Source organism: Electrophorus electricus, chromosome 8, assembly GCF_041902795.1.
Source record: "Electrophorus electricus isolate QZ-2024a chromosome 8, ASM4190279v1, whole genome shotgun sequence".
Classification (NCBI taxonomy): domain Eukaryota; kingdom Metazoa; phylum Chordata; class Actinopteri; order Gymnotiformes; family Gymnotidae; genus Electrophorus; species Electrophorus electricus.
The window spans coordinates 9,178,671-9,194,379 of NC_137504.1; the positions used below are offsets into that span (position 1 = coordinate 9,178,671).

At 36.8% G+C, this 15,709-nt stretch overlaps 2 protein-coding genes across 2 annotated transcripts; one reads left to right on the top strand and one right to left on the bottom strand.

Annotated features, from left to right (window-relative positions):
- Positions 1-7,709: 7,709 nt before the first annotated feature.
- zmat2 (zinc finger, matrin-type 2) lies at positions 7,710-12,223 on the bottom strand. Its single transcript, XM_027003808.3, has 6 exons — positions 12,163-12,223; positions 11,568-11,658; positions 11,231-11,354; positions 8,977-9,050; positions 8,746-8,891; positions 7,710-8,449 (listed from the first exon to the last, which is right to left on the bottom strand). Exons 1-6 carry the CDS (start codon positions 12,178-12,180, stop codon positions 8,306-8,308), a joined length of 597 nt encoding a protein of 198 aa, XP_026859609.1. The 5' UTR covers positions 12,181-12,223; the 3' UTR covers positions 7,710-8,305.
- A 964-nt stretch (positions 12,224-13,187) lies between these two features.
- Positions 13,188-15,676, top strand: slbp2 (stem-loop binding protein 2). The gene is made up of 8 exons (XM_027006522.3): positions 13,188-13,234; positions 13,320-13,454; positions 13,584-13,652; positions 13,750-13,833; positions 13,935-14,081; positions 14,186-14,353; positions 14,854-15,007; positions 15,081-15,676. Exons 1-8 carry the CDS (start codon positions 13,188-13,190, stop codon positions 15,243-15,245), a joined length of 969 nt encoding a protein of 322 aa, XP_026862323.1. The 3' UTR covers positions 15,246-15,676.
- Positions 15,677-15,709: the final 33 nt, after the last annotated feature.

Genomic DNA, 15,709 nt, shown 5'->3' on the forward strand with positions numbered 1-15,709 from the left:
AAAAATCTTCTTATAAGTGTTTACTCACTTATTTATTTAGACAAGGAAATAAATAAAGTAAATAAGATGCCTAAAAAAGTAGGTATTGTCCATATACTCCAATCTGTCGATAATATGCAGCACAGCACCAAGCCCAAAACCATCTGTAAGTATGTCTATGTGGAGTTTCACTGTAGTAAACTCATAGTGTTGAAATTCGGTTGATGGTTGTCTGATTAGCTAACAAGCTCGATAAATAGCGGTTAAGATAGCTAAAACACCTAGCTGGTAATCTAATGCATTGTTAAATTACTTTTGGTTAGCTAGCCAATTAGCTACTCTATCCTTATCTAACAGGTCTCAAATTTGCTTTTGCTTTTGTTGAAGCCAGCAAGACATATTCTCTGAATGTTTTTAATATCCTTTTCAAAATGTGGCAGATACATGTGAGTAATGTTATCTTAACTTTATTGTCTTCCCAAGAAACCCGTGTAGCATAAGAAATGTCTCTTTAATATTAATATTAACCTGTCACATTAGGGATGATATTTTACCAAATTGTTATTAGTTTGATATTAACATTGGATCTGTACTTATTGCACCTAAGAGCAGATGTATTGACAGATGTATTGATGTATTGACTCTTTTCTTTTTTTTTTTCAATTTGTTAAACCTAGGGCATAAACAAAGAAAACATAAGAGCTGAATTGGTTCAGTTTGGCCTGTTTTCATCCATATCTATACATAAATATTATATGTGTATCATTTCTGTATCAGGATTATCATATATAAACATAAAACATTCTGTTTACACTCATATTGATGCATCCCTAACCTTGGTGGCAGTTAGCATTCCTTGCTGGAAATATAAGGTGTTATGCAGTACAATAACAAATTATTGTAGCTTTCTTGTTAAAATATTATTTTAACAATATTATTAATTTGTACTCTTTGAAATATTGCTAAAATAAAGTTTCTATATAAATGAGGTGGTTGAAAACAAAGGTTCTTGTAAACCAACACATAACTTGACACCCACACTTGGAAAATCTGAGCTGCTTTTTTTTTTTTTCTTTCCGTGGGCCTACGAGTTTTTAATGGAAATCTGTGAAATAAATATCGTACTGTTTAGTTTTATATAGAATAATTCCAGTGACCTCATTTTGATTTTATATCCACATAACTTCTAACTCTGTACATCTCTTGTTATAGCAGATATTTCCACTTCCTGGCAACTAAAGCAACACTTGAGTATATCTTGGTATTGAAAGTGGGTGTACTTGAATTAGCTTAGGAGGTACAGCTGTCTTCCAAACATTCATCCTGAATCTAAAAAATCAGACAGCTAAAACAATCATCATAACAACAGATTCTTTACTGTAACCTAGAAATGGAATATGCTATATGTTTATTTTCCCTCTCTTTGATTGCATAATAATGCACTTATTTGAAGTTAACATTTATCTTAATTCTTTAAACAAAGTTCAGCTGTAATGAGTATGCCCTGTAAATTACTCCTAATTTTAGTAATGCAATATTAATAACACAATTTATTCTGTCTCTGTTTTTAATTTTGTATGTGGTGTAGTTGTTCCTTTTATAGTGTTCTGGCTTTCATGGCTATGCATTTGCCTTTGGAGAGTATAACAGTATTATTGGCATACAGTTTTTCCTCACATTGGACAACACGGACATGGCACATTTCTTTTTCAACTATGAGCGCTATGCACTTGGAGCTCCAAAATAAAGAACTGAGTCCATTGGTTACCTCTTAACTGCTTATTTGTTCTCAAGTATGTGTGGAGCAGACTAATTACTAAATAAGATGTAGTACATAAATGTTTTTTCTTTATGTATTCAAAATAAACAACATCTAAATGTAATTTATTAATTTAGAAAATTAGACTACTAACAAATTTAAAAATGATAGATATTGTTATTGGCGGGAAGCCAATGTTCTGGCCTACTGTTTTAAATGTGACAAAGGCTGAAGGCAGCCACCCTACCCAGGTCCTCATGCTAGTCGACACCATCCCCTTACAGCAGGGGTGGGTTTATCAACCTAAGGTATGCTCCTGATGGCCTCTCTGCCATCCCAATTCTGACACCATATGTAACAAAGGCTGAAGGCAGCCTCCCTACTTAAGACTCAAACTCAGGGCTGTCAGGAGGTAAACATGGACTCTGACCACTGGACCAGAGCCAGCTCTCTGGCATCGTAGACAGAGCACCCATTTAACCTTCTTAAGTGACGGTCTCTGTCATTCCATCATCCCTTTCAGAGAGTGATGCTCTTCAGTCACATTAAATTATTACATACTCTTAACAATTATTATTAATCATTCAAGGTTCAAATCTAAATTCATAGTTTTTTTCTGAGTGAAGTACTTTCAAGGCTGCTGGGAGATGTGAATGGAGCACTACGGACGATCGCTACTATGACCATCTTCAGACCAACCAGCAGATGTACACCACAGCAGCAGTGATACTTGAGATGCTTGGCTACAAGATGAACATCATCAAGGAGCAGTATCCTCCATGGAGAAGGACGGCAAGATAAGGGCAACATGGAGAGAAGTTGGTGAATCAGATCAGAAATGCAGAAAGATGTGAGAAAGGTACCTGAGAAGTACAACAAGCTGTCCATACCTTGGAGACTAACCACCTGAGAAGATACACAAAAGAAGTAGAAGCCAGGAGAATAAAGAGGGTGGCAGGTTAATAGCATAAGAACAGACTCACTAAAGCTGGAAACAAAAAAATACTGGAAAGGCATATGGGAGAAGGAGGCATCACACAACAACAACGCCCAGTGGGTAGTGAACCACAACAACCTCGCTGAACAGGATCCAGTAACTGTCACACTAGCAAATACCTCAAGTGTGAAGAGCTAGATAGTTCCAGGCCCTGACATGGTCCACCTACTGGCTGAAGACTACAGTCCTGATCCTGAAGGACCCCAAAAAGGGACGGTTTTATCCAATCTCGGGCCGATAACCTGCCTCTGCACAACATGGAAGCTCCTGTCAGGCATTATTGCAGTTAAGTTAAGCTGTAGAGATGGCTTGCCAGAAGTGCCAAGATGACTTGCCAGAAGTGAATGAGACATCGATTTATTAATCCATCTCACCAGGATATACAGCAATGACATTGGAATGTCATTCAGACTTGATAAGTGTCAGATTGTTACAAGGAGAGCAAAGGTAGCTAGAACAGAGGGGATACTACTAGAAGGTAACAACAAATGGTGAGGGCAGCTACAAGTACCTTGGAATCCCACAGGCAAATGGGAATCATGAAGAGGCCACAAGGAAAGCAGCTACAGCCAAATACCTACAAAGAGTGAGGCAAATCCTGAGAAGTCAAATGAATGGAAAGAACAATATCTGGGCTGTCAACACCTATGACCTACCACCAGTCATCTGATACCCAGCTGGAAAAATAAGATGGCCTAAGGAAGAGATAAAAGCCACTGAGATCAAGACAAGGAAACTCCTCACAATGCATAGAGGGTTTCATCCCTAATCCAGCACTACACTGTGTGCACAATTATTAGGCAAGTTGTATTTTTGAGGATTCATTTTATTATTGAACAATTACAGTGATCTCTGTCAATCCAACATGTTAATAAACCTCAAACGTGAATATTTAAGAAAGTAAAAGTGTGATTTTAGCTGTTTTAGGAGAATATCTATGTTTGCATAATTATTAGGCAACTATTAGAGTGCAGAATTATTATGCAACTAAGTGAAAAATGGTAACTTTCCCTTCTCACTTGTTTATTTTCTGTTAAACCGAGAATAATAAACAGCTCAAAATTTACAAATAAACATTTCTGACATAAAAAAAAAGTGACCAATATAGCCACCATTCTTTTCATAAACCATAAATTCCATAAATTCATGGAGTCTGTCAGTTTTTTAAACTGTTGACGATCAACTTTTTGAGCAGCAGCAATCACAGCCTCCCACACACTGTTCAGATTTTAGAGCTGTACTGTTTTCCTTCACTGTAAATCTCCCATTTATGAAGGGCCCACAAGTTTTCAATAGGGTTTAGGTCAAGGAAAGGGGCCATAAAGATTATCTTTTCATCTTTAAGGTCTTTACTGGCTAGCCACGAAGTGGTGTACTTTGATGCATGCGATGGAGCACTTTCCTGCAAAAAAAATCATGGTCTTCTTGAAAGATGCAGACTTTCTCCTGTATCACTGCTTGAAGAAAGTGTCTTCTAAAAACTGGCAGTATGTTTGGGAGTTGAGTTTGAGCTCATCTTCAACCCCAAAAGGTCCAACTAGCTCATCTTTAATAATACCAGCCCATAGGAGTAACACACCTCCAACTTGCTGGCGTCTGAGTCGAAGTGGAGATCTGTGCCCGTTACTGATCCAGCCATGGGCCCATCCATCTGGTCCATCAAGAGTCACTCTCATCTCATCAGCCCATAAAACCTTTGAAAAATCTGTTTTTAGATATTTCTTGTCCCAGTCTTGACGTTTCACCTTATGTGTCTTGTTCAGTGTTGGTCGGGTTTCAGCTTTCCTTACCTTGGCCTTGTCTCTGATTACTGAACACCTTGTACTTCTGGGCAAGTTGCAGTTCTGGAATATGACAGCACTGGTGGATAATGGATTCCTGGTCACTTCATGTTTGATTCAAATCTTTGGCAGTTAATTTGCATACTTTTTTTGCAACACATTTCTTACAAACCTGTTGACTATTTACAACAAAACATTTGATGGTTCTGTGATCACACCCCAATATCTTAGCAATTTTAAGAGTGTTGCATCCCTCTGAAAGACTTTTTACAATTTTTGACTTTTCAGTGTCAGTTAAATCTCTTCTTTAGTCCATTTTGCCCGAGGAAAAGAAGCTGCCTAATAATTATGTGCACCTTGATATAGGATGTTGGTCTCCTTAGGTCCCACCCTCCCTCATTACACAAATACACATCACTTGATATGCTTAAATCCAATAAACATTCAAGTTTATACAACTAGGAGTTGGAAAATATGCAGAAAAATACTCTGTAGACAAGGATCCAAGAAGACTTGCAGCTATAATGGCTTTGTTAATTATGGGTGATTAAATGTAGTTTGATGGGTAAAATGGCCCCTATACCCATTCAAAATCAAATTCACATCACAATAAAATGTGTAAGTGTGCATTAATTTACCAGAGGAACATAAGATTTTATTTTGGTATACAATAGCGCCATCAAATGGTGACACGGGAGTTCTGTAACAAATCATTTTGTGTTGTTTAATCTTGAGGTTGCTTGATTTGCTTCCTGGTCTTCTTATTGCTCTTATAGGTTTATTTACCCTCTAGCATGTCATTGGGTATGGAATCAACAAGTAGACTCTAGCCCCTCATCCACAACCTTCCCATCTCAAGCAAGTTACATATAATTTTCTGATTAATTTCTGAACTAAAATCATGATTCTGAAAAAAAAAATCCCAGTTGTGAGTTGTGATGAATGTTTGAAATCCTTACAATTTGTTAAAGGATCCCTCTACTTTATAGGATTATGCAGGTAGTGGGGTGTTCTTTTTACTAGGTGGCACAGTGGCAGCTTTGTAATTAATGGTCATTGGACATCGCAACTGTGTACTTGCAATAGTACTGAGCAGCATTCATCATGTATACGCTGTTATCTTTGTTTATATGTTTGGGTGTATTGCAAGTACCCTGTTTCATGCAGAAACAAAGTAGGTATGGCCCGATGATACTCTTAAAATATTGTAACTTATAACTCATTTATACCAAAGTGTTGTCACTTGGATTTAGATAAATTAGAACAGTGTTGAACTATACTCTGCAGAAATTAATTTTTGCTTCACTCCTTTTTCTTTAAATCTTTAACAGGAATTGACCAGTACAGACATGGATTGAGCCATGGTCTTAGAAAATCTTAATCTACTGAAACATTGTATTGATATTTTGATTCTCAAAATGGCTTCTCAGTCATGAGCTAACTGTCACGGTACGGCCCCTCTCCACGAACGCCTCCGTGAGTGTGTTCGTCAAAGTGGCCACGCCCTCCCTGTCTCACACCTGCTCCTCATTGTGTCATTATCATACATGTAAAAGTCCATCGTTTACGCATTTATGTTGTCGGTGTTTGAACGTGATAGCCTGCGTGTTACGTCTTTGTTGCGTTGTGTACAAATAAATAGATGTGTTTAACATTACTCTTCCCCGCATCCTAACGTCACACAGACATACATTTATATAGTTTAAAATGGTAGTTTAAGCATAACAGTATACAACATTGTGATCACAAATATATTAAACAGATGAATAATAAATATAATTGTTTCACTTCTTAGGACAAAAATTAAATTGCAACAAAATTTGGTGCAGCATAGTCACGTATCAGAGTGCTGAAATAGCTCCAGATCTCAAATCTAAATTTCTGATCACACATTTGGTAATCTTTGGTAGGTCACTGAACAGTCATCATAACTAATCGTAATCGTATTACCTCACTGATAGATCTGTAGCAACTAGACTTCAAGGGATGTGATGTGATGATCCATGTTATATGACATAAACCACCAGTTATTGCAAAGTCGAAGACCGACAGGATTTGAGGTCTACAACTGAAGGTCACTTAGGTTTGATGGTTTCACTCCTGCACTAAATTTATGCCTTTCTGAATATCTTATTTGGCATCTAGATTAATACATTTTTTAATACTCGTAGAATTGGCTAGATTTTCACAGAACTAGTCTGTTTTCATTTCACATTAAAAATATAACAACTAATACTTCTCAACCTTGATATCTACAAATAGGAGAATAAGTTTTAAAAGAGTAACTGCAAAGGAATTTATGCACATTTTCCCTGATAAACTCAACCTGATATAACTTTGTTGCACTTCACTGTCAAAATAGTTACATTTGATATATGTCCTATACATTAGAGCCTTAGTTTCATCACCAGGTATTGTGCAGTTGGAATAATTTCAGTAGTTGTAATGCAGGAAATTCCTACACAGTTAGCTGCAGTCACATCTTAGTAAAAATTAATAGATAAATTACAAATTAAATGAAATATCAGTGCATAAAGTTAATACATTTTAATGGCGGGCAGATTACCCATCTTATTATTAGTCGCATTTATATAGCGCCTTTCTCAAACTCAGGGTCGCTTTACAAATATCGCTTTTTTTTTAACACTCACACGCCTGATGAGAAGCGGCAGCCAATTTGCGTACAGCGTACTCTCTGTCAGAAACCATGGGAGGAGTAGGACGCACAGATTCCCTCGACAGTGACAGAGGTTTATTGGCAAGACACTTATGACATTGGCACTCACATACAACGTCAGCGATGAACACAAACATGGTCGTTGACACCGTGAAACCGGACACGAACAAAGGCAAACACCAGTGATGGATCGGACAGGGGTTTAAATACATAAACACATAACACTAACTAGGTACAGGTGTGTTCAGACATGTAGGAGCGATTACAAATAAGAGACTTACGGCGAGCCGTACTACGTGACAGTGAGAGGGGAGAATTCCGTGAAAAATGCAACTCCACTCGTTACCTGGCAACCAACTACCCATTTTCCTTTTTGCTACGTGTTTATTTATAGCCACTTCAAGAATACCAGTTTTGTAGGATATTAATTTTCCTAAATTGCTATTTGAGTTGGTTTTAAATTGCTATTAAATGTAGCTTTAATTGGCATTTTAGTTTAATTAAATAAAGAACAAATTTCAGTGGGCATTTAAAGTTTATTGAAAACTAAATAAAAATGTAATGTTTTTAATGTAAAACAAACATAAAATACAATATAATTTATCTGCAAGAGCTCATTAGAGAAATTTAGAGAAATGTATCCGCAAGGTTATTCATTCTATGCTGGCCTATTTCCTATAGTATCTACATTCTCATTCACCTTGCAGATATGAACAGACAAGATTATGTCAACAAAAACAAATTATTATAGCTTCAGTGATGTCATATTGCTTTAGTCTATAACTCAATCTACAAGAGAGGCTGGACAAATTAAAAAAAAGAAACTTACAAGAATGGTATACTTACAAGAATGAACCTAGTAAATTTCAGCTCATACAATACAATTGTATGATTACTGTAAAAGTTACTGTAAAAGTTGTAATCAAATAACTATTGGGTGGAAAATCTGAGTGATGATTTGCTGGGTTGGGGGGCACAAAAATCATATAGTCCAGTCAAGAACAACTGAGAAATTTCTTCTCTCTCTTTAGCTGACAATTAAGCAGTCCGCCACTCAAAAAGAAATGTGAAGGAATGGCCTTTGTAAGGAGATGCATAACAGGAGTTTAGAATCAGTGGCTCTTTTTGGAGGAACCAAACCCTGAGAACCCCATTACAGCAGCCATTTCATCATCCTCTTCAAAATTAAGGTCTTCCTCCGCTTTCCTCTTCTTTTCTTTTAGCTTTTCTTTTTTGTAGGCTTTTGCCTTTTCCTCCTGATAAAGGAAATTAAGAAAATGTCATTCAGAAAACAACATTCTGGGATGGGGAAGTCAATGCTTTTGTTAGTTGCAAACTGAAGTATACCAAAAGCTTAAGGGGACTTAACTGTTAGCTACCCGACAATTCATCTTGTAATTAAACTACATGTACATTATTAAGACATCAGCTACATTTCAGACAAAGGAGTATCAGAGTGCAGACTACCTGCTCTTAGAAGGTATCTTAGTTTGCCTCACTTGCAGATCGGAAATTAACTAAATTGCATTAATGACATGGTTCCATAACAAACCTCTTCTCGTAACTCCTTCATTCGTTCCTCAAAATCGTACTCCTTCTGTTTTTCCTCCATCTTCTTCTTGTTCATCTCAAACCGTTTTTTAACCTGGTCCAACGAAGAGCGCTCTACTCGCATTGACATTCCCAGGTTCCTCTGATCTAGAGGAAATGAGAATGTTGCCACTATGTACATCACACTACATTCGTAAAACAACACATTAAATGATAAAAACTTAGTACTCACGTTTCTTGCCATTAATATGATCCAAAAAGTTGATGGAATCTTTCACCACACAATCACAAACATTGCAGTAGTACCTGAACAAAAAAAATTAACACCAATGAAATGTACTAACACAGTAAGAAATACAGAATACACAGATTTTTTTCTTGTTTGAATTTATACCAAAAAAAGACATTTTTAAAAGACATAGAAAATACAGCAGCAAAAGTCTATTACTTGGTACTAGTCCTGGAAGATCACGAATGGAATGGTAACATGCTAACCACCGTTTTGGGCACGTCACTGACATAATCACATAAGTCTTTTTTTATGCATTTATTTTGAACATTCACACCGAGCTAAACATACAGGTCATCAATGCATTATTATACTAAACTAATTTCAGCCTCAGAACCAAAAGCATACCAGTATGAGAACACAACTAAGCAACATTAGTCTCATCAAAGTATGAGCACTGTCGAGGGCATGGTCTGCTCTGTAGGCATTTAATTATTTTTTTTTATCTATAAGCTATGAGTCTACATCAATATTATTAACAAGTAATCTCAGCTGGCAGCAAAAGTTGCCTGACCATGTAAAATGTACAACATTTCTTATATGAGCCAAATGCAAAAAGGAGAGCCAGCTAATTTAGACTAGCTTAATAAATATTTCACTAAGATTATGTATAACATGTCTAATGCTTGCATGTATCTACAAGTGTGTCATCCATATTTTATATTCTGGTTAATGCATGAGTTAATGCTACAGTGACCTAGCCAGACCCCATGCAATAGCTTTTTAAATGACACCATGTAATAACACATCTATTTTATAGGTGAAATATTATAAACTGTAGATCACATGTTGCCACTGTTCAGTTTCTGGCAAGCTTACTGTATATTATTCAGGCACAGAGCCATTCTCAACGCAGGGGTAACTCCAACATGGTAAAGGCATGACTGTGCTGACATAAGGTTTTGAGATACAGGAGTGTCAGTTGAGTGTTTATATCAATGTCACTATATTTCCACCCAGATGTATTTTTTTTGTGTAGCATTTTACAGATATTGTCAAAACCTTTTCATTTAGTGGATAAATCATTTGTTTATAGTAAAATGTTACAAAAAAACTGCAATGGAAACATTTTTGATTGGAAGGATTGCAGTTGCACATCTCTCACATATTTAGCAATTTTTGTGGGATGTTCTTTACATGCCTCTTCCACAATGAACTAGCAAATCAAACCATAGCAGGGAAAGCAGGAGAGTGACAGAACAGTAGCTGAGCTGCAGAGAATTTCTCTTAATTTATTTATCTACAATTAATGTTATGTCTGTACATAGGGAATATTAGAGAAAGACAAGCCCCTTGCAGGATTTGTTGTAAGTGATGCATGCCTAAATAAAATACATAAAAATAAATATTGATGGATATACATATTTACATACATTTGTGTAAGTATGGGCTACAGCATTTTAAAAGCTGAGTGTTCGCTCAGTGGTTAAGGTATTCAAATTGTAATTGGAACATTGCCAGTTCAAGCCCCACCAATGCTGAGTTGCCACTGTTGGGCCCCTGAGCAAGCCCCTTAACCCTCAATTGCTCAAGCCATGATTGTTTAAGTTGCTTTGAACAGAAGCATCAACTAAATGCCATAAATGCAAATGTAAAACTACTGCTGAGTCAAGAATGGTCTGACACTCAAAAATATCCTGCTAAAAGTCTGTGGTCACAAACTGACCACTCTTAAAAATGTTGGAGGACAGTTAGCACAAAGTGTGCATGGCAACGGTGGACTAGTCTTTATTTGAAATAATCAAACAGTAAAAGAAAAAAAAAATTAATAAAAAACAATTACTAACAAATAAATGTTTCTAATAAAGTTGATGTTGAGTGGTAAGCCATGCTTAGCGATATTCATGGACAACATACAACACTGAATTTCATGTCCTATAAAACAGGCACTCTATAACCGGTAATAAATGTGTTACCAAATATGGTGTTCCTAGGTTGACCATATTCACATGCAGTTATGAACACCATTGACAATATTCCTCAAAAGCAACAAAGAAGGGTTTTTATTGTTACATAGTAAAAGTAACAATCTGAACACTACTGCTATATAGTAAAGAATAATTTATGATGTTTTGGGGGAAAATAACCTTTTGTTAAACGTCTGTTGCTATTGTTAGTCACCTGATTATCTGAATAAGACTAACAAATTTAATATGCACATATGATGTGGAAGATGATGAATGGATTAACTACCTACCCGCCCATCTCAGCCTGTGGTGTAGTTTTAGTGATGACAATGGTCTTTCCCAGTTTAGACTCCAAATCAACTTTGTAATCTCTGTGACGGAGGAGCTCTCGTTTGACTGGTGGAATAGGTTTTCCTAGAGATTGCAAAAAAGTAATGTATCAAGTAAATGCATCTAGGCCACAACAGACCAAACATCACAAAAATATAGTGCAAGTCCAGGGCGTCCAAAGACTAAATCACTAGACTTGTGAAAATCTCTGAGGGAGCAAAAAGCTTACTTTAAGTATTCTTTCTACACTTGAAGGTACGTTAATTTAGATTTGTACCTTATCTTAAATGTACTCACCATCTTTTTTCTCCCTTTCCTCCGTGAGTCGCTTTTGGGCCAACTGTTCGTATTCATCCTTGTCCCACTTGCGCCGAAAATCATTCTTAGTCTATAAAAAGACATGTAAACAATTAGATAAGTAGCTATCTAACCTAGCTAACTCTCCAAACTGGATTGCTAGCGTTACTCCTCATGTGAGGGTTATGAACAATACACTACATGGTAATGCTTGGCTATGTTAATGAACTGACATCAGCGAACACTTCCGACAGTAATAAGTAGCAAAGCTCACCAGTTCATTAATTTAACTGACAATGCATAGAAAATTAGTTCAATGGGGCACCTTAAGGTAAGTAAATTTATTTGGCTAAATGGGGAACAACAGCTAGCTAGCTAGCTAGCTAAATGGCTAAATTAACGTTCATATATCTAGCTAGCTAACCAGCTATCCTAACCGCGTTTGTTTGCTAGGTATAGTTAGTACTGTACACCACAAATTTATTTACCATTGCAACAATTTGATGGAATGTATAAATGTTAATTTAGATGAAGTGCAAATTCATTGTATTATAAATCGAATATTCATGCTAACATAATATAATTAAAAACTTACCCCACTATTGGACGCCATGTTGCACTTCGGCTCTTCCCGGCTCTAATGTGAAGAGTAGTCTGGCAATTTCAAAACAAAAGCTCGAATTAAAAATTATTTATTTGACTAGAAATCTCATTGACAAGGGAAAGGAAATAAACGAAACACCACCATGTAACGGATATATGGATATATTAAAATATGTGGAAATATTTAAAATGAATCTTTAATCTAGCCCACGAATCTTTTTGTAGACAATATCTAGTTTATATCCGTGCAGCAAAGATATATGTATAAATAAATTCGTAAACATGCAAATGTAAAAGAGGGAATCCAGCTCATTACCTGACAATGTAATAAAGGAATCCAGCTCACTATCTCAAAAAAGTATAACTGTAGTTTAAAAACACACCATATATAACTGTAGTATGCCTTAGCAGTGCCAGCCAAAGGCCCTAGGCTAGATTTTATATACATACCTGATAGAAGCCTAATTACAATATACTATACCAAATACAAGTATCGTGCTAAACGTCTGGTATTATTATTCTTAACTGGAATGAATATTATTAAAAAATAACAACACCTGTAAGTTATACTGCTATGCAAGATGTTGATAAAATATATAAATCTTTGTCCCACTTGTGCAGAAAATCCAAATGCATAGGTATCCATTTAATTAAAGTTAAAAACAAACACAAAGAAGAACAAAACATGCAGAAAAACAGGCTTTATATTTATGTTCCTGGCCTACACACACTCCTTTACACTACACTTTACAATTTTCATCAGTGGGATTGAGGTTTAGCAATAAAATCCTTTATACCTTTATCATACCAACATAAACATGAACATGAACTAAAAATAAAACAGATTTTTTGAGTTTCCAATAACATAAAAAACACAAACTCATGCTCTATTTTTTCAGCAGCCCAACCAGAATTAACGACATTTGCTGTATTAATTGTGTAGCTCCGCCTTTGCTTCACCTGATGCTAATTTAAAGCTCTTTCAAACAATGCCAAATACTATGTGACAAAGTCAGCATGACGACACGTATTGAAGCTGTTTTTCGAAGCCCTTTGGACTCAAGGTCTGAACATTTACTTTATTTTGCTGTTAAATGAAAGAGTTCAGCTGATACTTTATTTAGGTTGTATTTTGTTGCTTAATTTTAGGGGCCTGTCTTTTTCCCTGTGGCCCAACTTCCCGGAACTGCCCCAAGACATGAAAGTCAGACCAAATCTTCAGCCAGGTAGCCCAGAGCCCTGGCTTCTCCCAGGCTGCAGCTCAGTGTATGATAGCCTGGTCAGGTAAGAAGGTAAAGATCTGTGCCTTTGGCAGCAAAGGTCAATTGACTTACTACTTTAAACTAAAAAACTGTTTGTTTGGTGACTTGATAGTGTGTGTAGTTCTGTCTATTTTTCTGTGCATTTATGTAGCTCTAGAACTCCGCAGTCCCCCTCTCTAAATGAAGGAAGAAATGTTTCTACCATACAGAAGCCTCGCAGGTCTTGTCTTCAGCTCTGCAGTTAAGCATGGTGTAAAGACAAATGAATGTTCAATTGATGCATCTGTGTTTTAACTTATTTTTGGGGCTCTAACTAGATCCTCTATTCTTGAGAGGTGCATTCTCAAGATGTCTACAGCTAATGTTGCAGTTGGGACAGAAGATATAGATGAAATTAAGAGGTTGGGAAAGACTGTCAATTATACAGTTTGTTAGTGTAAAAGCCAAAGCTTTTATCAAAATGTAAGGTTTTTAACTTTTTTTTTTTTTTTTTTTTTTTAAGATCCCCCACAAGACTTCGATGGTATTCTCATAATGCAGACCCATCACATTTTGAGACTAATGAGTCAGTTCTGAAGCGCAGACAGAAACAAATTCAGTATGGAAAGAACACCTGTGGCTATCAGAACTATCGGAAGCAGGTGCCAAAGTAAGACACTACGTTAGCTGGAAATTAACACATCATACCTTTTATGTACAGTTTTGAATATTGGCCCAGGGAGCTTCAAGTCTTGGCTTTTCTTGTATTTTCAGGTGTCTTCGTATTCCTGGGTTTCACCCATCCACTCCAAACAAATACCGCAAATATAGCCGAAGATCTTGGGATATGCAAGTTAGACTCTGGAGGAGAGCACTGCATTCTTGGGACCCCCCTTTAACTTCTCAAGAGAATATGGAAGGAGAAGACCCAGTTGATCAACTGTACGTATGTCTGCATAGTGCTATAGTGACATGGGAATGCAGATGATCCCACAAATTCTCCCCCCACCCCTTTTCATGAGTTGGTTGTTTCCAGAGAACAATCCTTCCAAATGACCAGGGTCACCAGCTCTATGGTGATGCATCAATGGTTAAATATTATGACTCCAACTAGTAGTTGGAATAATTGTGGTCCTATTTTTGTAGGCTGACAAACTTGCTTGATGTAAGCTTAGTCTAATTAAAATGTGTGGTCCAGGCTGATTTAAGTTGGATGTAGAAGTAGATTCTGATATGAAGTGCTTAGTGTGGTAGTAACTTTGCCCTTTTGAAGGATGTTTCAGATGATTCTGAACATGGTCATTGAGCTATTTAGTCGAAGTTGTACTTTAAAATACAAATTTCTTTCTTTGCCTGCTGTCAGTTGTATAATCTGGGGAACTGTGGATGTGAATAGGGCTCAATTTGACTGACTTTTTGAATTGTTGCACTAAAATGCTTAGGCGGGGCTTGCTTGAGCAAATGAATACTGAGCTGGGTGAAGAAGGGAGGGAAGAGAAGGAAAGGAGACTGGAAGAATCTGTTCCCAGTGCCTCTGTGCTCTCTCAGCCTATGGAGAGCTCAATCAAAGGATTCTGGAAGCCTCTTGATGCTCAAGTGAGTGAAGCAATGTAGCCTCTTTGTTTTGGGAATTTGTTGTCCTGAAGTGCTTTTTAACTGGTCCCTACAGGCTCATCCGTTGGACCAGCAAGACCAGACCTCAGGATTGGGCTATTCCTTTAATAGTGACCTAACTGCTGAGGAGAATGTTCTAGGGTGGCTGAGATTTCTTTTGGAGACTGACCATGCGCGAAGTGAAGTTGCCTCACAAGAACCACTATGGAGATTTTATTGATCTATGGCTTCTACAGACCACACAAAGGATGTTTTCCAGGGTAAATAAGTGTACATGATCCATCAAGATGCATGATCAGACATGGACTTGGATCTTAAGTGTTTACACAAAGCACACTTAGTTTTGCATCAAAATGCATCTGTTTACAATGTATTTGAGGTCATTTTACTGGACTGTTAACCACTGTAAACCTACACATACCTGTTCTCACTATGTTGTTCACTTGGGTTCTAATTTGGTTTCACTAGTTTGCACAAGCCAAGCCTCTTGATCACCTTCCATGAAATTACCTTCTGCTGTTTAATCCACCCCCTTCAGAAGCACGTGTTTAATTTCTGTCCTCTCCCATGTTTCACACTTTTCAGACTTAATGGTTGTTGGGGAAATGCTATTAATCTTATTTTGAGTATTTTTTGTACATCTTAGTGGAAAGCAAAACTAATAAAGATGTTAAATGTTTGCTT